Source organism: Microtus pennsylvanicus, chromosome 3 (genome assembly GCF_037038515.1).
Source record: "Microtus pennsylvanicus isolate mMicPen1 chromosome 3, mMicPen1.hap1, whole genome shotgun sequence".
Taxonomy (NCBI): Eukaryota; Metazoa; Chordata; class Mammalia; order Rodentia; family Cricetidae; genus Microtus; species Microtus pennsylvanicus.
The window spans coordinates 46,996,397-47,023,803 of NC_134581.1; the positions used below are offsets into that span (position 1 = coordinate 46,996,397).

The 27,407-nt window shown below is 41.9% G+C and overlaps 1 protein-coding gene across 6 annotated transcripts in view; it reads left to right on the forward strand.

Annotated features, from left to right (window-relative positions):
• The window catches only part of Unc13c (unc-13 homolog C), a 453,039-nt gene that overhangs the window by 258,420 nt on the left and 167,212 nt on the right, over positions 1-27,407 (forward strand). For all 6 annotated transcript variants that reach the window (XM_075965264.1, XM_075965261.1, XM_075965265.1 and 3 more), the window contains 2 exons: positions 389-478; positions 4,728-4,856. In XM_075965264.1, coding sequence (XP_075821379.1) covers positions 389-478; positions 4,728-4,856 — 219 coding nt within the window. The remainder of the gene's footprint in view (positions 1-388; positions 479-4,727; positions 4,857-27,407) is intronic.

The following is a 27,407-nucleotide window of genomic DNA, read 5'->3' on the forward strand; positions in this document are numbered from 1 at the left end:
CCTACGGTCATGGCTTCATCTTGTCTGTGGACCACTGAATTTAATTAGGGTTTCGTGTCAGAGTGTGGATGGGAGGTTATTTACTGGAGCATAGCAACTCATCAGTGGCTACACCACTGAAGAAAATGGCACCCCAGGGACGAATAAAAGTATATGACTTCCTAAGACAGATAGCAGAATGTTTCTAAATCTTCTGTTTCTCAGAATGTTCTGTGATAAATAAAACACTAAAAAAAATTAAGAACACTCTAGAATATTTTTAACTGCAGTGTGACCCACCTCCTGCTTTTAGTTTTTTTTTTTTTTCGCACTAAGCTTGTTTTATTAATTTCCCCACTGGACATCCAATATCAGCAACTTTATCCATTTCTATTTTCTATTTAACCAGGAAAACTTTCCTGCCAGCAGCAGTGAGAGACTGCAGGACCTGAAGTCCACTGTGGACCTGCTGACCAGCATCACCTTCTTCAGGATGAAGGTATCTCATCCCATACCCACAATGTTCCAGTGTCACATCAGAACATGTTTGTCCCTCGATAGCTTTGCTTTATCCTACTGCTGGCCAGTGCTGTCCAATTCCAGTGAGTAATCCTGGGCCATATGACTTGACCAACACAGGCTCCATCAAAGTTTCCTGTCACTTTACATGGATTCACTGGGTCAGAACTAAGTTCCCATTAAATTTGACTCAAAAGATGTGTTCTTAGTAACGCCACAAGACACTTTAAAAAGTAGCAAAGAATGTTAAGTGGAAGTAGAGTTACATTTAAGTGGTAGCTGGAATGGTTTGCTAACTTTTCACTGTTAGAAGAGCTCACCCCTGTTCACCCAATGGTGCCAGCGCTGTGACAGCCTTGGCAATGCTTGTATGGGAGCTGGTCACCTGATTCTTTGGTGCATTTGGCTATGGTCTGCCAAACTCTCTAGGCATTTCTGTTTAGAAATAGCCCCTCTTTCATACCAGTTTCTAGACAGTCATAATTTAGGGCAGTATGAAGCCTTTCAAACACAGTTTGTTAGGATATAGACTTATTATTTGTTTTTTCTGAAACAGAGTATTATGAGAGTTGGTCAGCAAATTCTGAGGTAGCGAACAAAATAAAACAAAACACCAGGCTATTTTTCTCAGTTACCATGAGTTTGTCACTCACAGCACTAAAAAGTAGTATTTTATAATTGACAGAAATCAAAACCATGATACGGGGATGATCATTAGTTTCTGTAATGTCACGTAGCTCAATATCAGGACCCATTGGTGAGTGGTATCAGTGTGTAGATAAAGCAGGTGAGACCCAGTCAAGGCTTGGTGAGAAAGTGATGGGCTCAGGTGGGCAAGAGCTGGCTGCTGCAGCAGGGAAAAGAGAGGGTGGCAGCAACAAGAGCGATGCTCCACTGATAGGCATCGGCCGTCTCCTTCCCAGGGTGACTCCCAAGTGAGGATTCTTCTGTTGCTTCTCTAGTAAAGGGAACAAAGGAGAGAGAATAGCCGCTCGTGACTATGGCACAGCCCTGCCACCTGCCCTGTCTCTGTATTATTTACACTCTTCTTCCTTTTGTATTATTGACTGTCACCCGAAGTCTGTTTTCTAGAATTGATGGCCTCTGCCACCTTCACGATTGATTACCTTCCTCTTAGAAACCAGCAAATTGGCCAGATTCCTGCCTACAGTACTAAATCATCAGCTTCCCTCTTCCTTATTATCAATTATGCTCTTAATTTTTAAAGCATTATTTAACAGGCTGATGAGATGGCTTATCAAGAAAGAACGCTTTTTGTTCTTCCATGGGATCGGAGCTCTTTACCCAGCAACCACATGGTGGCTCACAACCAGCTACAACCCCAGTTCCAGAGGGTCTCACGCCCTCTTCTGGCCTTTGTGAAAACTGCACACATATAGTGCCTAGACTCTAGCCGTGCAAACAATCACACATTAGTTAATCTTTAAAATACTGCTTGACCCCACTTATCCCAGTTCCAAAACTTTTCAAAAGTTGTTTCTTTCTATTATATCCTTTCTTTGGAGGATTATAATTACAATATCTCTCCCTTCCGATTTTTCCCTCCAAATTCTCTCATACACCCCTTCTTCCCTTTCTGCTCTCTTTCAAATTCATGGCCTCTTTCTTTTCGTTATTAATTGTGTGGGTGTGTGGGTCTAGGTGTGAGTGTGTTCCTAAATACAACCTTTCACTCTGTGCAATTCTACCAACATGTGTGTTTTCAGGACTAGTGCTTTAGCACTGAACCACCTATTAGTGCGCTCTTCCCTAGGGACAGCCACCTTTGCTCAGTTGCCTATAGTTCTTTATGTAGGGTTGAAACCTCGTGGGATTTCCTCCTTCCAGTTTTCCTCCTTCTATAGTTCATGTTTGGGCAGCCATGATGGTAAGACTCTCTGGACATAGCCTCTGATATTGCTAAGAGACACAAACTCACAGCAAACTCCCTGATCCTCTGGCTCTTGCAATCCTTCCCAAGCCTTAGGTGTGGAAGCATTTAGATGTATGGGAATGGGCTCTGCAACTCTGCATTTTAACTGGTTGTTTTTTCCTGCAATGGTCTCTTCTGTTGCAAAGAGAAATCTCCTTGACGAAGAGTGAAGACTGCACTAGTCTGTGGTATAAGGACAAACGTTTATAGGTTCTTAGGGATTATGCTGACCTAGTACATCAGTGGTTGGTGTCGATTCTCCTCCAATAGCCATGACTTCGCCAGCACTGGATAATTCGCTGGGTCTCCCATACCAGGCATGCTAGCCCTCTTGTTGAGTTGGTCTCAAATCCAATTACAGAGCTGTTGGTTTGTGCCAAGGTATTGTCTTCCAGTTATCTTTTATTCTCACTATAGAGAGTGAAAGTCATCCTTAAGTATGCAATTCTAGTAATTCTCGGAAATGTGTAGCTGCATAGACACAATAGCAATATTCACAGAGCGGCTCCATAAGGCCGTGCAAATTCCCTTTGCAATCAGCCCCTCTCCACCACTGCTGGCAGATACTACAGTTCCTTGCATAGACGCTCTCCTTTCCCAGAAGGCCACAAAGTGGCACCATACCCTATGTAGTATCTTTGTGACCCTTCCATGCTGTTAACAAATCTACTGTCTGCATCTCTTGTGACTGACTTGTGATTATGTGATATGGACAGACCACAGGTTGTTTGCTCATTCACTAAAGTCTGGACATTTTGGCTGTTCTCAGTTTATATTGATTAAAAATAAAACAAACATAATGAGTACAAGCATTTGTTCAGGCATATTTTTACCTTCCTGGGGAAATCCCCAGCCAGAGCATATAGTGCCTCCATCTGCTCTGGGGCTCTGAGTGAAGTTTTGTTCACTCCCTATCTAACCACTGTCTTTCTTATTTCCTATTGGGAGTGAAGCTGCATCTTATTGTAGACTTTAAATTTCCCATCTTACATAAAAACAAACCCCACAATTTACGAAATTAGAAACAGGGGTGGTTTTTGTATATTTAAAGATGACAGATTAAAAATTATTTACTGAAAATATATTCTTATATTTTTGGTTGAGAGCCTAACCTTTAAAAGCTGAGCCATCACACACCGTTAATCCCAGCACTTGTGAGGCAGAGGCAGGAGGATCTCTGTGAGTGCAAGGCCAACCTGATCTAGAAAAGCTAGTTCCAGGACAGGCTCCAAAGCTACAGAGAAACCCTGTCTCAAGGAAGGAAGGAAGGAAATATATTCTTTCCCTGCTGATATTTTCTTTGTGCTTTTGTAAATGATCAATTGTTTCCAAATGATATACTTTTTAAAAAAAAAAATATCTACACACCTACTAGCACCATACTGCCTCGATTATTTATGCTTTATAGAGACTCTTAAAAGATACATTTTGTGCCATTTTCTTCTTTGACCCTATAGGTTAGGGATTTAAAGTATTGTTGAGATTTTTGTGGAAACTGAGTTTTCTGTAAAGGCTGATTGGTAACAAGGAGTTTCCTGTTCTGTGAAACCCTTGCCTACCTTGACCAATCATAAGGCTCTTACAACACTCTCCATGCGGTTCTCCCGTTCCCTTCTACCCTCCTACTTCATCTGCTGTCTCCATCCTCTGCTCTTCCTGGGTCATCAACACTTCCCAGCCTCTCGCCATTGCCTTGTTTCTCTTTTCATCACGGGTTGCCATGTAAATGTGTTTAACTTAGTTTTTATCCATTACCTCTAGAATTTAAGCCTATGAGGAAAGGTATTATTGTTCATCCTTCCACTTGCTCCTTTCAGTATTATTGCTACAAGACACACAGTGATTGCTTCCCATTTGTCAATTGATGGAGCTGAGAAAGTGTTGTTCCTGGTCATGCGAAGTGCTTCTGCTTGGGTGTTTACAGCCACGAACATTTTCAGGAGATTGCTATTTCCGAAAGCTCAATTACACACACACACACACACACACAATCATTTAGCCTTAATATATATATATATATATATATATATATATATATATATATGTACACACACACATATATACTCATTCACTATATATATATTCATGATATATATGCTGTATATATCCCCTATGTGGGTTCCCGGGATTGAACTCAGGTCATAGGTTAGGCACAATCTCCCTTACCTACTTAGCCGTATAACCCACCTTGCTTTTAAGGCCATGTTTTTTTAAAACATCATCTTACACGGTACTTGAATATAGTTTCGTAGTTTGTATCATTCTATTGTGTTAAAGAAAATACTTTGTCCATCAGGTTCTGGAGCTGCAGAGTCCACCAAAGGCCAGTGCGGTAGTGAAGGACTGTGTCAGGGCCTGCCTGGATTCTACATACAAGTACATCTTCGACAATTGCCACGAACTCTATTCTCAGCTAATAGACCCGGTAAGAGGAGGTGTGGGGCTTTATGATCGCTGCCATTCTGTTTCTGATGTCTGCTTCAATACATTCAGAATAGCAGAAAATGGGGAAGAATGCTCATTTAATTTCACATTAACTACAGGTTTGAGAATTCCCAGCCCATGTCTTCACATTTGAACATCATTTCCCTGTGCTCGAGCTAATTCATTCCTCACAATAGCTTCGTGTGGCAACGGCAGATATTATCGTTCCTGTTTTTCGGGTGCATAATTGCATTTAGAGGAATTAAATGTCCCGCTCCAGTTCACAGAATAGGTAGTAATTCCTTCGAGAGAACCTGACATTAGGCCAATAAGGCATTCAGTGGAAATGCATTCCACTCTTTTCTGTTTGTTTTTCTTCTACTACTTTTAGTAAACATCTAGAGAAAAAAAAAACAAAGCTCCCATTGAAAACTCAGATGCTGTGGCTGGGATGTAGCTCAGTTGGTAGGCTGCTTGCCTCCCATGTTCAAAGCCATAGGTTTGATCCCCAACACTGCGTAAACCTAACATCGTGGCTCACACCTGTAATTCAGGCAGTTGGAGGGTGAAGGCAGGAATGTCAACAGTTCAAGGTCATTCTTAACTACATAGTCTATTCAAAGCTTATTTAGGTTACATGCAACCTTGTTTCCCCAAAATGAGGAAAAGGAAAGAGGGGGAAATAATCAATTGTGTAAACAGCTACATCATATTTAAAAAAAAAGTCTCCTTCAAAAGTATCCTCTTCCGTATTACTCTCTAAGCTTTAGACTCCTCTTTCCACCTTCCTAGAAATGAAGAACCCTTGTAGAATTCTTTTAAGGAGCTTAAGGTGTATATGATATAACAGTGGTACTGTCGAATCCTTACTTGAGCAATTAAGGTCACGAGATAGATAATTTGGTGACACAGACTAAAGTCGCTAGCAGAGAAGGAGGAATTCTGTAGCTCTTGTCCAGGAGCAGCTTAGCGTGTCACACATCACGGGCACCCTGCCCAGAGCAGGAGACGCAGTCATGATTCCTGTTTGTAAAGGCACACAATTAGAGCCTTAAGACTGATTTCAATGTGTGTTCTGATGCCTACACATTAGAATTAGTGGAGCAAGGCTTCAGTCAGGGCCTTCGCCTCTCTAAAATAGACAGAATGCCTTTGCTGTCTACTTCAGAATTAGGTTATAAAACCAAGACACGCTGCCAAGCATCTAGCAAATCAGAAATCAGTGCAGAGTCATCAGTAATGACAAATGTTTAAAAACACGCAGCATAGAAGCCAAAGAAAGACTCTTAATATGGTAATTTTGTTAAAAACACAGACCTACGTTGAAAGGCAAATGCGAAATTTGAAACGATGTTATTAGGAGCTCGGAGCCAACTGAAGGATTCCTGCATGGTTAAGTGTGATATGTTTTATTCTTAAAGTTACCATTTAAAACCTTCCAGTTAATACAGACACTATTGCCTTAATTAACTTGACTCAATTTACAGGAATAAATATTATATATAGTCATATATTTAAAAATTGCTTCTTTTTAATCTATGAGCAGCACTAGCAACATGAAGGACATGATGGTGTTGCATGGATAAAAGCAAAGTCAATGCTAGACAGACTTGTTGGAGAATATTATTTTAAGGTGTGTGACCTTGGTTTATGCAGTATTTGTTCAGCTCTATGAAGCTTTGATTCTTTCCCTGTCCAAAACACCTGATGGTGTAATAAAGAGCTGAACAGCCAATAGCGAGACAGGAGCAAGGATAGGCGGGGCTGGCAGGCAAAGAGTGAAAACAGAAGCAGAAATAAGAAAAAGGGAGCAAACGAGAGAACAAGGAGAGGAGGACATCAGGGGTCAGCCACCCAGCCACTCAGGCAGCCACGGAGTAAGAGTGAAAGTAAGATACAAAGAAAGAAGTGAGGAAATGAAAAAGCCCAGAGGCAAAAGGTAGTCCGGATAATTTAAGAAAAGCTGGCAAGAAACAAGCCAAGCTAAGGTCGGATGATTATATGTAAGAATAAGTCTCTGTGTGTTATTTATTTGGGAGCAGGGTAGCAGTCTGCCCAAAAGAACAAAAAGCAACCAACAACATACTTTCTTAGAAAAGTCTTATGTTTAGTGGCAGATTTCTTATAAAAAATAATATTGAAGAGAAGGCCTAAGATAAACGTTCAACAAATTATCAAATGTCCTACTGGTAAATAGAGTCTGTCCACACTGTAATTGGTGGCTAGCAGAGGTGGGTAGATTGCAGAAGCCTTGCTCCAATCTCTGCATATGTCCTGTAGAAATCAAAGGACAATAGAATCGCAGAAAGAAATGACTCAGTCCCTTTCTCTAATTTCCTTGCTGCACTTGCTTTTTTCGAATATTCTCCATGGCTCTCTATGACTCTGTTCTGTTTGACTACCGTTCCTCAGATGTCTTATTGAGAACGTATCCTGCTATGCTGCTTTCTTTGAAAAAATAATCACTTTTAGATACTTTGTTTGCTCGTTTGACTTTCTCAAGCAGGAAGTAGTAAAGATAGCCAAGGAAAAGCAATCCAAATTAGACAGGAAAATTGCTTCTGAGGTTCCATCCTATGTAGGGAAAAGTGTTTAAAGCCTTTAGTAAATTCACAGATATATACTAATTAATGTTTTGTCTTCTGTTTTGTACCAGATAGTGTAAAAATAAGGGAAAGAAAAACAAGTAAGACAAACACAGCCACCATTCTCGTGGGCTTAGAGTCTTGCAGGGGATAGACAGCGAAGCCATAATTACACCAATAACTAGAAGAGTGCCGGGTTCCAGGGAAGGAAACACATGACGTAGTGTTAAAATGCATTAAGGAAGAGCCCCTAGACAGTGGGACATGGGGAGAGGTGAGTTCACTCCAGCTGCTGCTGGAAGCATGTCTCTGGGAAGACTGGGATTAAACGCGGAAAATTAATAAAGCCCTGTACTGCCATCATTCGAGACTGCAGTGTGGAGGCTGAAGAGATGGCACTGGCTACTCCTACAGGGCAGAATCATTCACAACCACCTGTGATTCCAGTTCCCTGGGATCCAGTGCCCTCTTCCAGCCTCCCTGAGCACTGCATTCACATGATGAACATACATACACGTAAACAAATCTTTTCAAAATGTCACAGCTTGGTAGGTCCTACCCATCAAGCCGACCCCTGTGATTGGACTCGTTACTCATAACCTACTAAAACTGTCTTTCTTGTGTTACCAAAAACAGAGACTTGGTCTAAATCACTCAGTCCTCTAGCCTCACATAGGTTCCCGAAGCATTTGGTATCTCGACCATTTCCTACTTCTTTTTTTTTTTAATTTATTTATTTATTAAAGATTTCTGTCTCTTCCCCGCCACCGCCTCCCATTTCCCTCCCCCTCCCCCAATTAAGTCTCCCCCCAGCCCGAAAAGCAATCAGGGTTCCCTGGCCTGTGGGAAGTCCAAGGAACCCCCACCTCCATCCAGGTCTAGTAAGTTGAGCATCCAAACTGCCTAGGCTCCCACAAAGCCAGTGCGTGCAGTAGGATCAGAAACCCATTGCCATTGTTCTTGAGTTCTCAGTATTCCTCATTGTCCGCTATGTTCAGAGAGTCCGGTTTTATCCCAGGCTTTTCCAGACCCAGGCCAGCTGGCCTTGGTGAGTTCCCAATAGAACATCCCCATTGTCTCAGTGTGTGGGTGCACCCCTCGCGGTCCTGAGTTCCATGCTCGTGCTCTCTCTCTTTCTGCTCCTGAACACTGTCTATTCTAAGTGGCCAGTCGCCATCTTTTCTTACTTTCTCCCATCTCACCATCTTGAGATTTTTGTCCAGTTCTTTGCCTCCAAAGATCTTGAATCTCACAGCCCTCTGCCCAGGTTTTGCCTTTGCCTCTACCTATGCACAGTGATTCAGGGAAGAATGTAAAAATCACCCAGTCAATCTACAAAATTCCTGAAGGACACCAACTTGTTGAAAACAGATATTGGATATCGGCTGGGATGTATCGACCATTTCGTTCATTTTACAGGCAGCTCCTCATGGGAGACCTAGCTGAGAGCGGGTTATCCTGCCTTGTTCAATACAGAACCCTGTCCCTGATTTGACAGCTTCTAGGAAGGACTGAAGCTTTGAAAGGAGACCCATCTGAACTCAAAGTGAAGTTCCCATTAGTAGGAAGCAACTGAGTTTTGGGCGAGTCCCTCGAAGTTTGATTTCTTTGTTTATTAAGAGGGGATAGTGTTAATTACGCGTGCTGCCAAAATTGCCGGGAGAGCTAATTGAGCTAGTGTTTATGAGTCGCCTTGCTCGCAGATGCCCAGGAGGTCATCCTGAGATCTATTCCAGCAACACCCGCCTAGTTCTTGATTTAAAATTAGGGATGGAACTTGACAGTAACAGGCATAGAAAGGGAAACTTTGGGTCAGTGCTTTCCTTATGGCACCTCCTGGTTAGTTCTACAGGGGTGACGTTTACAACACGCAAAATCCAGTTTTCTGGGCCCACCTGGCTCCTTCTGAAGCGTGAAGGTTGTTACTCCCCATCTGCTCGCAGTGAATCTTTCAGGTGTTTGGAAGCAGCGCAATGTGTTCTGTAATTAAGCCTGGCACCAGAGCGCTATGGAGATCTCCACTTCTGCACATGCGCCTTGCTGCTGTCTCCTCTGCAATGGCTTAGCTTCTGGCACAGGTCCCTTTCCTAACTGGTCACAGCAGCAAGGTCGTACCAAGCCAAGCCATCATCCTCATGCACAGGGAAATCTGAGCTTTTGCCATCACTTAAGGAAAGCAGACATGACCGCCCAAATTTTTTCTTCTTTTTTTTTTTGTTTTTTTTTTTAATTTATTTATTTATTAAGGATTTCTGCCTCCTCCCCGCCACCGCCTCCCATTTCCCTCCCCCTCCCCCGATCAAGTCCTCTCCCTCATCAGCTCGAAGAGCAATCAGGGTTCCTTGACCTGTGGGAAGTCCAAGGACCGCCCACCTCCATCCAGGTTTAGTAAGGTGAGCATGCACGCCCAAATGTTTTCATACAATTAACACAATAGTGGCGGGAGAGGTGGCTCAGGGCTTAAGAGCACTTACTGCTCTTGCAGAGGACAGGAGTTGGACTCCCAGCGGTCACAAGGGGAGGCTCAAAACCACCTGTAAATCCACTCGAGGGGATCTGAGGTTTTTTTCTGGCCTTTGCAGATACTGCATTCACACATGCACATACACACGAACATATAGAATTTAAAATAAAAGTAAAAACTCAGAAATTATATCAATATTTATCACTTTCTGGGCATTCTTTTGGAGAGATTACATTCAAATTGACATCTTATGTTTGTATATACATCTCCCTAGTTTATACAAATGGTAACATACTATGAAATATTGTGCCAAGCCTTATTTCATTTCCTATGACTTTGAGGTGGTCTCATAATTAATGCACAAGAATATTTTTATATCTCATATCTGCATATCACCGCACTAAAAGGACACTTCATGGTTTGTTTAACTTGTCGCTGCTGATGGAAATTCAGATTGTTCTATGTAACAGTATTTAAAACGATGCTGGGAAAATTTTATATAGCATATATATAATGTACATAATTATATAAAACACACACACACACACACACACACACACACACACACACACACACATATATATATATATATATATATATATATACTTTTACCTTGTCAAAAAAGTGTATCTCTCAGAATTCTAAGAGATCTATTTGATTGATGGGAAACAGATCTTACAATTTTAAGAGATATTAGCAAATTACCCTCCAAAGAGATTTTAAAGTACTTTAGGCCCTGCAGTAATCTATACCAGGATCTTTTATCTACAGAGTGGCCACATAGAGTTCTACCAAAGCTGGTGTCTCAGGCCATCTGGGCTGCTCTAAAAAATAGATTGCATGATTAATAAGCCAAACAATTTTACAGTTTTATTTCCCATCATTCCGGAGGCTGAAAAGGCCCAGATTGTGACCCTAGCAGGTTCGGTATCTGGGGAGACTGGCTTTCTCCTCCCCAGGCTTCACCTCCTTGCTGTTCGGTATCTGGGGAGACTGGCTTTCTCCTCCCCAGGCTTCACCTCCTTGCTGTGCCTCTCTTGGCAAAGGAGCAAGGCTATGTCTGCTCCCTTCATAAAAACATTGTTTCATTTCTGAGAAAAGCTCCTCTGAATGATCACTGCCCTAAAGGGTCTGCCTCTCAATGCTGTCTCACTGGATTTCCGCTCCAACATATGAAGGGGTTCTGACTGACACTAACATTAGCAAACAACATAGCGGTTATTTTGGTTATTCTTAATTTGATAGACCTAGAGACTGCAAAACACTGATGGAATTTTTAATATGCATTTATCTTATTGTTGATGTTTAAGCATGTTTTATATGTTAAAACTCCAATATTTGATCAAAGTTTATGACATTTTTTATCAGTACGATTTTACTCTGTAGTAAAGAAATTGGATCTTTGTTCTGATAAGAACTATAATTAGATTTCTTTAAATTATGTTTACTAGGGTATTTTATAATTTGTACCATCAACCGTATCAACATATAATTTGTTTAGACATTATGTCATGATGAGAACTGTCCTCCCAATTGTAAGATTATTTTTTAAAACCTGGTCACAATTTTTTTGTCTGTAATGTATGCATGTAGACCTTCTTAACGCTTAAACGTCTGACTCACCCAGAAGTTATTCTGGTATGGAGTGTGGTGAAAACATTCCCTTAACATAATGCTTCATCGAAAGTTTGGAAACAAAAGCATGAATTATAGAAGAGAATTAAATCAACAAATAACATTTCTGCCTTGCCTTCCATTCATCCTAAAACATAGCCTAGAGAACAGGGGAAAGATTTTCTTGTTTTCCTCCACCATCCTAAAGGCCTTTCTGTAAATTGGCTTCATGAAATATTAAACTTGAGAACAGTTGTAAGGCTCAGCATTAGGAATAAAGTGGCCTTCTCAGTTCTGAACTCACCCTTGAAATCCTTCTTAAAAGGGAAATAGTCAGCTATTTCTCTTGGAAGTATAAAATCCTACCCTTTTGTTCACTAATAAATTTTAAATTGTAAGGCAGAAATTAGAAGTTCTCACTTAACTCATTTGTCAGGGAAAAACAAAACCTCAGAAAAATGAACTAATTGGCAAGTGTAAAATTTCTAGAAGAAAATCATTTGAGAAGCCATTCACTGAGAAAAGCAGCAGGAAATCTGTGCAAGCGATTCTTCAGGGACTGCCCTTGCCCCTGAACATCCCCCTCACTCTTAGAACTGCACTTTCTTACAGGAATTGTGTTTTCTTTTTCAAGAGAATATTGCTATTCCTGTATTGACTTTTCTCAAAAACTGTGCAGTCTTGGCTGTGGCAATGGTAGTGGCTCCCAAGATGCCTTATTTTAAAGTAAAAAGAGAAAAAATCATTAAGAGGATTTATTTTATATTCAATCAGCATTCTAGACTCTTCTTGTAGATCACTCAAATCCTGACATTTGACCAAGGGAACGCAAGGTACTGGAATAGATGCTGACGTACAAGGAAATACATTAGTCAAAATTAAGCCAGGGTTCTAACTGTGCACCTACATCCCCACCATCTGTATGTGCCCCACCAATGTACCTATTCGTGCAGCTCATCCCTGGGTTCTTCCTGTTCCATGTGAGCATTAGACTAGACACTCCGGGCCAGAGCAATGAACTCACTCACCTTCCAGGTTCATCTCCTATTGCATTGTTTGCAAAATGGAGTCAGGGCCACACTGCATCAGCAGCTCACAAAGCACGTTCTCCAGCCCCACCCAGGAGCTTCTGAAGCAGGAGGTTTTGAGGGGAGGGAGGGCCCACCAATCCACTCAACAATCCCTGCAGGATCGTGAATCTACTCTGGGACTCAGAGAAGTAAAGGGGGCAGTTATAACAACATATGGAAAGTGTCCTGGGAGGGAAAATGTGTGGGAACTCAGAGAGTTAAATACTATGTCAGAAGGCTTCCTCTGCTTTCCCAGAGGACATACAAAGTGTAATTACATAAAGAAGGATATATTGTGAATGGCTGATGGCTAAGGTCCAGACAGAATGTTAGCAAGAATAAGTTCGCATCTCTGCACTATCTCAGACTTGTGAGAGGGTCTGATGCGCCCAGAAAGCACATCTGGGCAGCTGTTACCAATCTCAGGCTGAGATGACCCACGAGTCCCAGCTAGAATGAAGGTGTCACAATTTATTTGGCACAAGTTACAGAGCAGTGACTTCTGTGAGGACGGCAGCATGGGGTCCCTTCCCTGGACACATCAGGCCAAGAAGTGAAGCAGATGTGTAGGAAGCCGAGTTACGTAATTCGGATTTGTCCTGAAAGAACGGTGGAGCCTCTAGGAATTTCAAATGGGAGCTTCGCGTGACCAGATTCACATTTATAAGGATAGAGTTGATTGTGGGAGGGCCTAATTGGAGGGGCAAGATTGGGAGCATAGAGAGCAGCTCGCAGGCTATTAGGGTGATCTTTCTCCATTGCAGGCCCTAATAGAACCCGATTTAGATGACTTGTTCTTCCTCAAATCATTCATTTAGAAAACTATGTCAGAGCCCGGTGGTGTGTGTTGGGGCATGCTAATGTATGCAGAAGAGAAACATCTCAACTCTGAGATGGTGATTTCCAGTCTGGGGATCCTAGGCAACTATGGGTATTTATAGAATGGATGGTGAAAATAAGCTATTTTGAGGATATTTAAAAATCCAAAAAAAATCATACATTTGTGTTGAGGCAAGTTAAAATTAATGTTTTTACATTTAGGCTGAAATTTTGTCCATTTGGCATAGATATTATACTATATCTCTTAATCCTTATTAGAAATGCTATCTGGACCTTTGTTATCAGTGAGAAAAGGAGCCTTTTACTTAACTGATAAGATAGAAATAAGAATAGAAAAATAGAAAGAAGAAATGGGATCCAGTAGAAGAAAATAAACCGCATATTTGTGTTGTGAAAGACTGCAGAAATGGCACATTATGTTAGTGATGTAACAGGCATGAGCGAGGTAGGTGGTTACCCAAGCATTCACTAGAAAAAATTACCTAAAATGAAAAGAAAAATTGAATTCCATGAAAATGGTCCAATTTTTAATATATAAGTCATATTTATTTTTAAGTAATTGTACTGAGAGCCCTCTGGCCCTGGAATCTAGCAATTCAGTGTCTTTTTTTTTCTTGGACATAAGGGGCCTGTGGGCTTTAGTGACATTCTATACAATTTCAAATTCAATTCAGTATCAAGTGTCAGGGGTTTTTGTAATTTAATTGAGCTGATAGCAGTTCACGCTTTCACTGAGGGACAATGAGATTTCAGTTTAGTAATACTTCACACGGGACCAAGCCCATATGAATCGAAAGCAAACACTTCAAACTTTGGTGGAAAAGATGGCCCTGCATCTGTTTCATGTCCACCCACCAGGAAGGAGATACACACCTGATTATACTTCCTGCGTGCTCTCACTAAGTGGCTCCACAGACCTTGTCAATGGAATTGATGTCTAGAAAATGCTAATAGCACACTTAGCTAGTGGTAGTTTCTCCTGATGGGTAGTGAGTGAGATAGCAGAGGAAACCATGGATGAGCCTAGCTGTAGCATGCTAGAGCTAGTGCGACTGAACAGCAATGCAGTGGGTTGTCACCGCTGTGCACACTCCTCAGTGACACACGTTGTACCCAGGGAAGTAGCACAAATCTGATTGCAAGGACTCCAGTTACCAGCCTTTTGGATTTCACTCACCTTCACTCTCCAGAAAAGATCCTTTCCAGGGAGCTCACAGTCTGTCTCAGATCTGCAGAGGTGTAGAACATGGCCATATGGCGGGGTGACTTCTCCTTTGTCCAGTCTCTGACTACGTTGAATGTAGACTCCACTCTGAGGTCCTTCACGTTAGAACAGGCTTCCTCTTCATAATTCTTGCTCACTTAAAAGTGTCTTCTGTGCCATGGTACCTAGGGGTAAGAATGTTTCTCTGCTACAATACATGACTGTGTTGGGAGAGACTTCCCTTTTTTGGTACTATGTGTGCAGTTCTCACAAAGGCCAGAAGAGGGCGTGAGACCCTCTGGAACTGGGGTTGTGGCTGGTTGTGAGCCACCATGTGGGTGCTGGGTAAAGAGCTCTGATCCCGTGGAAGAGCAAAAGGCGTTCTTTCTTGATAAGCCATCTCATCAGCCTGTCAAATAATGCTTTAAAAATTAAGAGCATAATTGATAATAAGAAAGAGGGAAGCTGATGATTTAGTACTGTAGGCAGGAATCTAGCCAATTTGCTGGTTTCTAAGAGGAAGGTAATCAATCGTGAAGGTGGCAGAGGCCATCAATTCTAGAAAACAGACTTCGGGTGACAGTCAATAATACAAAATACAGAGATGGCAGGTGTATGTGTGCATATTTGAGTGCAGTACCTGTAGAGGCCAGAAGAGGGTGTCAGAGCCCCAGGAGCTGGAGTTAACAGGCAGTTATGAGTGGCCTGATGTGAGTGCTGGGAACTGAACTCAGGTCTTCACATCCTCTTAATCCCTGAGCCATTTTTCCAGCCACTAGAATTATTTGTTTAACTTCCATACAAGTCCGTACTATACATTGGGCATGGTCCCTTTGCCCTGTCCTTCCCTCACCTTACCCACTCTCTTTGTCCTCTCTTCACACTTTATATCTTATGTGCTTACAAGATTTTACGTATCTATCTAAAAATCTAAGACTAGCCAGCAGTGGTGGCCCACACCTTTAATTCCAGCACTCAGGAGGCAGAGGCAAGCAAATCTCTGTATGTTTGAAGACAGTAGATTTTACAGAGTGAGTTCCAGAACATTCAGGGCAACACAGAGAAACTGTGTCTCCACAAAAATTAAAAATTAAATAAAATCTAGGATTAACCTTTTAAGGTATGGTTGAGATACAGAAATTTATAAGCATACATCTCTCTCTCTCTCTCTCTCTCTCACACACACACACACACACACACACATACATACACACACATACACAGACACCACAGGCATCCTAGTGAATTTGGAGATAAGCAGATACCTATTAGTCCATCACCACTACTTTGAAATTTCCTTTTTTGTTTATCCACATTTATTTATCTTATATTTGCAAGATATCCTGTGCACTCCATAGGAATCTGGGATAGATTAATGACCATGTTAGCTTGAGATTTTCCACGTCAGCCGTGACTCCTCCTAGGAGAAATGGACTTTGTGACAGAAGCATCCGAGGCTTCTAGTTAGTCTTCATATGGTAACCTCCCTACTTAGGCTTGCCATTGGCCAGTCCCAGGGAAAATCCCTACCCTGTACATAACACATTTTGGGAAGACGGTGGAAATCTTCCTGAGAATTCCTCGGTGACACTGTGGTTTTCCTGGGGACTTGGTGCTTGAAGCACTTGTCCTCATCACGGGTAGACTCTCCTGGGGTTTGGAAAGAACACAATTGTCCGTCTTGGAGACACGAGGGGTTGAGTGGCTTTCCTGAGCTCGGGACTTTGTGATTGTCATTGTTCCAATGCAGACAGTTTTCAGGATCACCCGTGTAGGGTATTCCAGTCCCTGTTTTATCAATGACTCCCTTTAAGATTAAGCACCTCTCTCCCAGATACAAAGGGACTTTGATTTGATTTTAAAAGCGCTGCTGCCCAGAGTCAGCTGTTGGGGCTGCATGTACCGTTACCATGCTGCCTCTCCACCCCACGGACAGCCGATTCTCTCCCATGCCACCGCAGAACGTCACTAAGAGGCCAGCAGCTTAGCATGCTGACGTCCGCCTCCTCGAGATTTCCCTCGTGGCTTTACTAGGCTGGATTTTAATCCTGCTTTGTATTTTGCCTGAGATTTAGTCTTCTAGCCCCATGTCAAATCCCCAGGAAGAAAAGGCATCTTTATCCAAAAGCATTTTATTTATTTATGTCACACGAGACACACGCTGACGCACAGACTTGCACATACACCCTATCCCGTGTACTTTGAATTAAGCATAGTATTCCTTTGATTTTGTATTTACCTGTGGGAGGTGGAGGTGTGTACACATCACCGTGCACACGAGAAACTCAGAGAACAACCTGTGGGAATCGACTCTCTCCTTCCATCCTGCGGGTCCCTGAAACTGAATTAAAGCTGTCGGGTTTCACAACAAATGCTGAGAATGCACCTGTTGAGTCCATCTCACTGGACCTAACTGTGGTTTTTGTTGAGAGACATATTTGATATAGGGTCAGTTAAATGATGGAATGGTATCGATTAAATAACTTCCTAAGTGTTTGATTCAGGATATTGGTTATAATTGAGCTAATCAGGGTTGGTTAGAAGAAAGGAATCAGACACACGGAGAGAAGGGGAAGCTTCCTGCCAGCTTTTCTCCTCAATACCATCTAAGCACTGGATGTTCTGTTATAAGCAACAGGCCTGAGTATTCCCATATATCCTGACAGCAAATCCATAAAAGACATCTTCCTTGTTTTTCTGAGAAATGTCTGCTCAGTTTTAAAATATGTTTAGATGTCTCTTGTGTGGGTGCTTAAAATACACCCAACCATCCAGTGGGTGTAAGACTTTAATGTCCTGTTGGAACAGAGCAGAACACTACTCCATGAGACCCAGCTGGATGCTGAATTCTTGGCTCTCCCCACTGTATCTTTACATAGGGAAATCTCAATGCCTATCAACAAACCTCAGGGGGGAAACATGACCCTGCAATTTACAAAGTTGAATGATGTACAAGGGAACCTGTTAATGGCGTTACTGTTTGTGTATTCAGGTCAATTTGTATTAAAATTGCTCCTCAGAACCTGCCAGAACAGAAAGAACCAGACAGCCAGCTAAGCCGAGCCTCACACACTTTATAGCCTGAGCCATCCAGGAAGTTCTTCCACTGCAATGCTGAAATCTCTCAGCCTTGCCTATCCCCAAGCTCAGCGTACCTCCTTCCAGAACAATCACCTGAGGGATATAACAGTGAGCAATTTCCCCGACTGTTTGGTATTTTGTTCTTCTTCACGATGTTATTTTTGTACTTTAAATTTTTTTTTTTTTTTGTTTTTTGAGACAGGGTTTCTCTGTGGCTTTGGAGCCTGTCCTGGAACTAGCTCTGTAGACTAGGCTGGTCTCGAACTCACAGAGATCCGCCTGTCTCTGCCTCCCGAGTGCTGGGATTAAAGGCGTGCGCCACCACCGCCCGACCATTTTTGTACTTTAAATTACTATAACTTTGCTCATGTTATTATGTGTTTTAAGGGACACCTCACCTCACCTGTTATGTAACAGGTGTTTGTTTAGAGCAAGCATTTAAATCTACTTTGTCTTTGAAAGTCTTTTTCCTCCTGTTGCTCAAGCAGTGCCTTGCCTATGGTATCTGCTCAGTAAACATGAGATGCAATACACGGCTAAAACTCTCATTGCTTTCTGAGCACATAGCCAAGCCTTAGCTCCATAGTCAAGGGAGTTTGCTTTGCTCACCCTGATCCTGGCCTTGTCTTTGGGTAAATATTAACCCATGATTTCTTACTATTAGGAATTCACCTTGTATTGAGGCATGGGTCACACTGGGGCACCATGACTGACTTTTCAAGTACAATATTATCTATTGAATGGATTATTCCAAGGTCTGATGGAGAGCCCACTTTGCTATTGTGAAAGTTGAATTGTTTTTTTTTTCTCTTAAATAATGTCTTAAGAATTCACTAGTCAGCTGGGCGGTGGTGGCGCACGCCTTTAATCCCAGCACTCAGGAGACAGAGGCAGGCAGACGTCTTTGAGTTCAAGGCCAGCCTCGTCTACAAGAGCTAGTTCCAGGACAGTTAGGACTGTTGTTACACAGAGAAACCCTGTCTCAAAAAATAAAAAAAAAAACAACCAATCAACCAAACAACCAAACAACCAAACAACCAAACAACAACAACAACAAAGAATCCAATTATCTTTCTGTAACCAGACAAAATGTCCCCTCCTCTGTGAAGGGATTTCTAGCACTTTCTATGTTCAGTTCTCCTGACTACTCTGCATTTAAACAGTGGACCTAAAACACTGGGACTTAAACACCTTATTTAACTTTTCCATACTTAAGCTTATTCCTCCTCTCTCAATATAGTGCTGCTAACATCTAACTGTAAACAGAAGTTTCTGTCCCACTTGGTACCACATTCATTCAGTCCCAAAGAAACACACAGAGACTTGTATTAGTTACAAGCTGTTTGGCCTATTAGTTTAGGCTTATTCTTAACTAGCTCTTACAACTTAAATTAGCCCATAATTCTTGTCTATATTTAGTAGTGTGGCTTGGGACCTTTTCTCAGTGAGGCATTCTTATCTTGCTTCCTCTGCATCTGGCTTGTGACTAACTCTCTGCCTTTCCTCTTCCCAGAATTCTCTTAGTCTGGTTTCCCCGCCTACACTTCCTGCCCAGCTACTGGCCAATCAGCATTTTAATAAACCAATATGAATGACAAATCTTTACAGTATACAAGAGCATTATCACACAGCATCTAACCCACATTCATCTTCTTCCTAACTGTGGGTAGCGTGCCTGCTCAGTTCTCCGTATTTATAGGATGTGCAGAAGTTCCATTCAGCACAGGAGAGTTTCCCCTCGTTTTGCAGAATAGGCCCAGATAAACAAGTAAATGCACCCTTTTAGGGAGGGGCTGTTATGAGTGTGAGGGCTCTTGTTTCAGTCTGAGACAGAACTGATGCTCAGTAAATGTTAACTTTAGGATTATCCTCTCTATCATTATTAAGCTGCAGAATCCATCTCATAAGAGAGAATGAGCTCATTAGCATGGCATTATTCTCTTAAGCAATGATGAAACTGTTTGTGACTGTTAATTAGGGGAATAATAGAATCGCTTCTGCTAAGAAGGGATTAGCTCATGTGTACATGAAAAGACCCTCCAGAACTCCAGCAGAAGTGAAAGAATGGATTCTCTCTACTCACCACCACAAATAATCTTGAACATGCCTGTGTTCTTACATCTATAAGTAGATTGGCACCGATGTTATTGTTGTTGTTTTTGTTGTTGTTAAGGTTCTGTTAGTTGAATGGAACCTGTTGAATGATTTGGCATCTTTTTACAATTTCATTTGGACACTGTAGGGTCAAGCTGCCATTACTTGGGATAAGGTTAATTTGGAAATTTTATTAAATTTTATTATCAGCCAAGTATCACCTTTGCTGACTCCTCCTCTTATGCCTCTGTACCGCAACTCAGCATGAGGTCCACATTTCCAAACATGTCCAAACTGGCGACTGACTGGTCCTCTGGATCACTATTCCACATGGCACATTAAACTCCTAAGTAATGATTCCAGCACTGATAAGAAGAAGTGTAACCAACTGAAAGAGTACAGCAGAGGGGCTGGAGAGATGGCTTGGAGCTTAAGACTGTGTTTTATGATTACAGAGATTTGAGTTCCATTCCCAGCACTCACAACCAAGTATAACACCAGTTCCAGGGCATCTGATGCTCTCTTCTAGTCTCTACGGGTACCTAGTGGCACCTGTGCCTGGATGCAAACCCACACACATGCATACACAACATCACAACGTAGACAGACTTTTAAAATACACTAAAATTTTAAAAGGAACGCTGCATCACAAATTTTGTATTTTCCCAGTTAATTTCTAGATCTGAAAGGAAGTTCTAGGTGGATGTTATTGGCTATTAAAAGATGTTTTTGGCTATTACAGACATGGAATGAGGAAACACAACCCCCTGTCTACTTACAGGTACATCAGCAAGTTGAAAAAGTGGTTAGTTTCCCTTTTCTGATTTTAGTTTTTTCATAATTTTCCAAATTTATTATTTTACTATGAGTTGGGAAAATAGCAAAGAAAAGTGACAGCGAGTTCATGTGTCCCGAGAGGGCCTGTGTTTTGCTGCGTGTGAGGCAAAGGAGAGAGCCACCGTGGTGTGAGGGCCCGGCTGGTTTCCGTTGTAAGTCTTTCCTGATGTTTAAGGATATGAGCATTGGTACACTGAAATCTTCAGTTAGCCAGGAATCTTCAGTTAGTCTTGACTGTTTCCTCCTCTTCTGCTTCTCAGGGTAGGGGAAAATACTGGGTGAGAACTTTTCATGAGTTCACCGCTCATCCATGATGCCATTAGCTGAGTTTGCCCATGCCACTGTATAGAGCCATCCCTTGGTATTTATAGAATTTAATATTTTCAGTGTGTTTATTAATCACTCCCATCTATACTCATGGGGAATGCCGTGACATGGTGACTTGTTGCATCTACTCAGACACTCAGCTTGTCAGAAGTGACCATTACCCAATGCATTGACTGGCACCAGTCAGTGTTTCTCTGCAAACTGAAAAGCTCTGGTAATGGTCATGACTACATGGCTTCATGGCTTCATCTTTGGAAAATTTGATCATCTTGAGTCATTTTGTTCACTATATAGTATCAAGAAATGCCATATAATAATAATGCAGACTTATTAGGCATAGAGAAAAATAGCACCCAGAATCTTCAAAGCCCTTTTCAAGCCTAACACATCCGACGTCAGCAACCTGCCATTGTGTCCTGGTGTGATAGAGCATGCCAACAGAATCAGGCTAATTCATGTTGAATTGCAACACGTCCATGCAGCTTTTGGTCCACTTCCGAGGAACTCAGGATGTAGTGTCTTCCAGTGAATCATTCTGATTTCTAACTTGACATCTTGTCAGGTTTTTATTGAAAGGTTTCAAACAGGTACTCCTATTATTTATAGCTTTCTGTGGTTCTGAACTTCAGAAAGGTTCCCCTCAGATTTTCAATATGATATGAGAGTTTCCCACTGACACAAGGAAACTAAATTTTTTTATAAAAAGTCAATGAGTCAAAAAAAGTCAAAAAAAATAAACTGGCCTTCATTAATGTGTCAAATCTTACTAGCCCAATTTTAAATTAATTTTGTGTTATAAAATGTATTCACTTACTGTGTAGAACATGATGTTTGACGTGTATACAGATTACAGACTGACAAAATCTATTTTATTAGGATACATAATCTCGAGTAATTATGAATTTTTGTTTTCATTTTTTGCAATGCTAGGAATGAAACCTACAGATGTATGAAAATTAGACAAACGCTGGACCACCAAGCTATGTCCCCACCTCACTTGTAAGGGGTGGGATCAGGAGGTCGTCTCCCTCAGCTCTGCCTTGCTCTTGTACGGGTCTCACACAGGCAGCCACGGCTATTCTGAGTCTGAGTGTGCCCGTTAAATCATGGGAAGAAGGCAATGTTCTAAATGTTGCTTTTCTTCATTCTTGAGAATTTCAAACATCTATCCAATAAAATATGATCATATTTAAGCCAATTTTTTCCTACAATTTCACACACACACACACCCTCCTGACTCCACATGTTGGTTTATTTTTAACAATGCACTAAGTGCAATACGAGCTGCCCTTCTTCATGATTGTGGGGCATGCACTGAAATGTGGGGATCCCGTCAGTGGCCCACCCTCAGAGAACAGCAGTTATCGCACCCCCAGCCATGTCAACTGGCACCCCCAATGTCAACTGGCATCTTTGTATTTTTCTGAATTCACTTAGAAAAAAAAATGAACATATTCCTTTCAGCTGATCTCTCCCTGTAATTCTACACAGCTGTGAGAAAGCCCGTGTCTCTCCTGGAATTTCTATACGTACATTGTTCTCAGCTGTCCACACAAACTGCAGGAGACAGCATTGTCCACCTCCTCCCACTAAATAACAGGTATCAACTTTGTCTAACAAAAACAATTATTTCACATTGTCCCTACTCCTACAAACAAGTCTCCTGATTCTACCCACCTGCTGGAAACCCCTTGGTCTTCTGCCTACTTCCACGCAGCCTCTCACCAACACTCATTTCATTGTTTATATCATACTTCCAGAATCCTGCTTGGTGTGTGTTAATATATCAAATTACAACGCACCTTAAAGCATAATGGTTTTGAAATGTAGCCCATAAATCTATATAATTTGCAAAGAACGGTATGTTGAATGCCATCTCTCCTGCATGTGGCTTTGACTGGTGTGACTGGACTGAACTGAGGTCCAGTCTCTAGTATAGCATCTCAGGGGACAGACAAGTGACACCTGTTAGCTGGAACCTGACCGTTCTTCATGTGACCTCTTCCGAACTCCTTGAAGGAACTCACAGTGTGATGGCTGTAAGAACAGAAGTTCCAGGAGACATGTTTTTTAAGACTTGGCCTACACAGAGATCTGTCTCACCATTTTGCATATCTTGATCACAGTCCTCCATATTCATGGAAAGAAAGCATTATCCTCCAATGAATGGCTTGTGTGTAAAGCCATCAGTAACTTTGCTCCGTAGTGTAGCTGTGTACCCAAGGAAAGGGAAGAGATTTTGTGAACACCTTTCTCATCTCTAGTTGGTTATAGCATGAAGCCATTTAAATCTTCATTTATTTAAATCAACATTCTATCAAGTGCTCAACATTTATTTCTTAGCTGTTTGGGACACCTCAAATTAACATACCTACAGATTTGGTATCTATTAACTTGGCATCATGAGATTACACCTAACCCTACATGGACAAAAGGGTAAAGGGTAAACAAGTCCCTTAGGCCTCTTCCATACAGAAAGGAATTGTGTTTATGAGGGTTCTACCCTAACAATGTAATCACCTCCATAAGTCCCACTTCTAAAAATATTAATTAGTTGTATTTGTGCTGGCACGCACACGCCACTGTGCTTGTGCAGAGGTCGGGACAACCTACAGGAGTCAGCTGTCTCCTTCCACGTGAGTCCTGCTGATGGAACGCAGCGTACTAGAGATTCTACATAGCATAGGAAGTGTGAAACCCTGTCTGGAAAGTTCTCATCACACCCTCCCAGGCGCTTAGATATGATCCAACATGGAAACATCTTTTCTCCAGGGAGTGCTGTACAGGAAATCTCCGTGTTGAACCTAAAAATGGACCCTACATACATTTGTCATATTTCCGTTTCTCTGTGACTGAAGACTGTAAGCCAATAACAGAGGGGAAGTTACGATGTGCAAACACTACTGCTGTCTGCTCCCCTGCTCCCAGTTTGGGAAATAAGACCCCCTATGTCTGGCGCAATAGGATTCAAGGGTAGTGGGAGCTAATGGGATCACTCAGCAGACTCGGGGTCAGCGCCTCTTCCTGCTTTAAACTGCAGAAACCTAAAATTCTTCTCATGTTACGCCACAGTCGTCTCTAATTCATTGTGCTTACAGCTATCACCCCTCTCCATGCTGGCTAGTTTCATGTCAGTTTGACAAAAGCTAAAGAGCAGAGTGGAGGGAACCTCAAATGGAAAACTGCCTCCATGGATCCAGGGGCAGATGAGGCTGTAGAGCATTTTCTTAATTATCCATTGGAGTGGGAGAGCCCAGCCTGTGGGTGGTACCACCCCGGGCTGGTGGTCCTGGGTCCAATCAGAGAGCAGGCTGAGCAAGCAAGTCATGAAGAGTTGCAAGCCAGTCAGTAAGCAATGCTCTCCTTGGCCTCGGTATCAGCGGCTGCTTCCAGGTTCCTGTGCTGTCTGAGTTCCTGCCCTGACACCCTCTGAAGATGAAGAGTAAGTGAAGTAAACCCTTTGCTCCCCAAGTTGCTTTTGGTCATTGGGTTTCATCCCAGCAATAGAAACCCTAAGACATTTCTTTAAAAAAGAAAATACTGATGCTTTACGTATTTTTATCTTGTATGTATGAGTGCCTTGCCTACATATATGTCTACCACGTAAAGTCATTGTCCTAGGAGGACAAAAGAGGCCATTGGATCCTCGGGAACAGACATTTGTGAGCATCATGTGGGTGCTGGGAACTGCACCCAGATCTTCTGCAAGAGCAGCCCCAGTCCTCTTAACCACTAAGCCATCTCAGCAGCCCCTGTCTGGTCATTTCGTTGTTCTCAGTCATCAGAAGTGCACAATTTGAGGATGTCTGTGATTGTACTTAGTGTATATTCATCTGAAAAATCTTTTATACAAAGATTGCAACATGCAGGCAGCTGTGTATGGAGGGGAGGCTGTAGAGCATTTTCTTAATTAATGATTAAATCGTCAGCAACATGTGCTGCTTCCTCCCACAGACAGGGACCTATGTGTATTTGGAACCTTGTCAGGCACAAAGGTAAAACCAAAGACTTTTGTTGTCAGGATAGAATGCAGAATCTAGCAAATGCCTGGCTGACTCCGGCATTCAGAAACTGTCACACGTTTTCTTTAAATGAGGGCTCTTTGGCCTACCTCAAATTCCTAGTTAGTGGTGGATTCTTCCTACAAGCATAAAGACCATAGAACAGTGCTGTGTAGGTAAGTCCAGGTTCCTAGAACTATTTTTGGTATTTTCTGACTTAACAGGCCCTCCACGAGGGCTGTAAGAGCTGTAGCTCAGCGTGCACCCAGGTGATGGTGATGAAGCCAACCAGCGCTTCAGGCTTAGAGAAGCAATGGCCAACAGCAGTTCCTCATACAGGTTCGTTTCATAACTCAAGATGTTTCTTTAAGGTTCCTTGCACGGGAAGGGAAAATGTGATACATTTACACAATGGAGTACTACATAGCAGAAAAAAATATCGACATCTTGAATTTTGCAGGCAAATGGATGGAGCTAGAAAACATCATTTTGAGGGAAGTAACCCAGACACAGAAAGGCAATTATCATATGTAATCACTCATAAGTGTTTTTTAAACAGATAGCAAAGAAAACCAACCCACAAATCACAATCCCAGAGAACTTAGACAACAATGAGGACCCTAAGAGAGATATACATAGATGTAATCTACATGGGAAGTAGAAAAAGACAAGATCTCCTGAGTAAATTGGGAGCATGGGGACCTTAGGGAAGGGTAGAAGGGGAGGAGAGAGGCAGGAAGGGGAGCAGAGAAAAATGTAGAGCTCAATTTAAAAAAAAAGAAAGATTCCTTGCACGGGATATGACTCATAGCTTCCCAAAACATGTCTAGTGTGGATGTTAAAATGCATCTTTGACACAGGTGGGGAGAGTCAGAATGTTGACTCTAACCATACAAGAAGACTAAGGAGCCACAGGTTTGGCTGTAGTAAGGGGAAACAGATTTCTCACAGACTAAGGGCCACTCAAGTGTATGCTCAGTCCGGTAAAGGGAGTCCAGATCTCCTGCTTCGTTAAGCATAGCTGCCCACCTTTCTCCCTTCATGGGCAGAGCTTAAGTGACTTCCCATGTGCCAGTAAAATCCAGGCGATGAGGAAAGCATCCTTGACAGTGGCATCACAGATCAATAGCAGCAAGAACCTTTGAAGTAGCGAGATCAAAGGTGAAGACGTTGAGAGTGGTCTAAGTAAGAGGTGCTGATCATGCCAAAGGCACAAGAAGTGAAGGCAACAGGGCTGCCTTTCAGAGGAGAGGCTGCTTACGGGGCCTTAAGATCATACAGGGGACTTCTCTTAGCCAGCACTGAGAGCAACTTCAATAACATCCTCAGGATGCTTTCTCTCCAGGTGAAGAGAAAGAAAAGGATTTTAAAGAAGTGATTCTGGGCGCCATGACAATAACATAGCTGCAGTTTTCTGGGATTTTCATTTTTACTTTTTCACTTGGAGTATGTTCAATATCTATAATTTTATTCAAATGACAGATAAACTTGAATGAACAGCTTTTGCTCTTGGTGCACAGCATACTGCTGCTATTGGTGTTTTATGTATATATGTAAATGTGTGTATATATACATATATATGTAAATATGTACACACACATAAATATATATTTTGACCTTTTGGCAATTTTAGCTGTGCTATGAACTTTGAAAATAAACATTTACCATGTTGAGCTTGCATTGTGTAGAAATTAACAACCACATTGGCCTTGAAATATCAAACTTGATCTTTCCCCCAATTGTACAGGAGTAATGCATTATTAACTATATAAGGTCTTACCTACATGAGTTTGATTGCAAAAGGTCAAGAATATTCTCTAATGAAAAAGCCTAATGTTACTGTTTATCAACAGTTCTGAAAATGCCCAGTTGTTCTATTAAGAAATATCGTCATCTGCCTTTTTGTGTGCTGGCAAATAGAATATGACTGCCTTCTACTATCTTCAGCAGTTTTTAGAAAGAAAAGTGATAACAGACACTCTTCAAAGCATTGAATTCATAAAGTATAGTTTTCTGGCTTTTCTGACCTTATGTGACCCCCGTGAACTTTTGTGAAAGATCGCAGGATGATGCAGAAGTCACAGCAGATGTTGTCTGGGCGGCTATTTCCAGGACCGAAGTGTGGTAGAGAACACACTACAGGGCAACGTTCCTCCCTGTGGGATCAGCCAAGAACTGCTGGGCAGGCAGCACTGAGAACACAATTTGCCCTAAATTCTACATTGACTTTAACTTCAGCATCGTCTCCTCCTTGGTATTGCCTGTGGGAAGTTTCCTTGCTTTCGCTTGAAATGCAAGAGTCTGCATTCTAGTCTGTCTCTGAGCTGACCAAGAGCCGGCTCTATACTTCTCTGCTGTGCTTGACCAAGAGACTGAGACCAGGTTAAAACACCTCAACAACTCCTTCCTGTCCTTGCTTTTCTGCTCCTAGACAG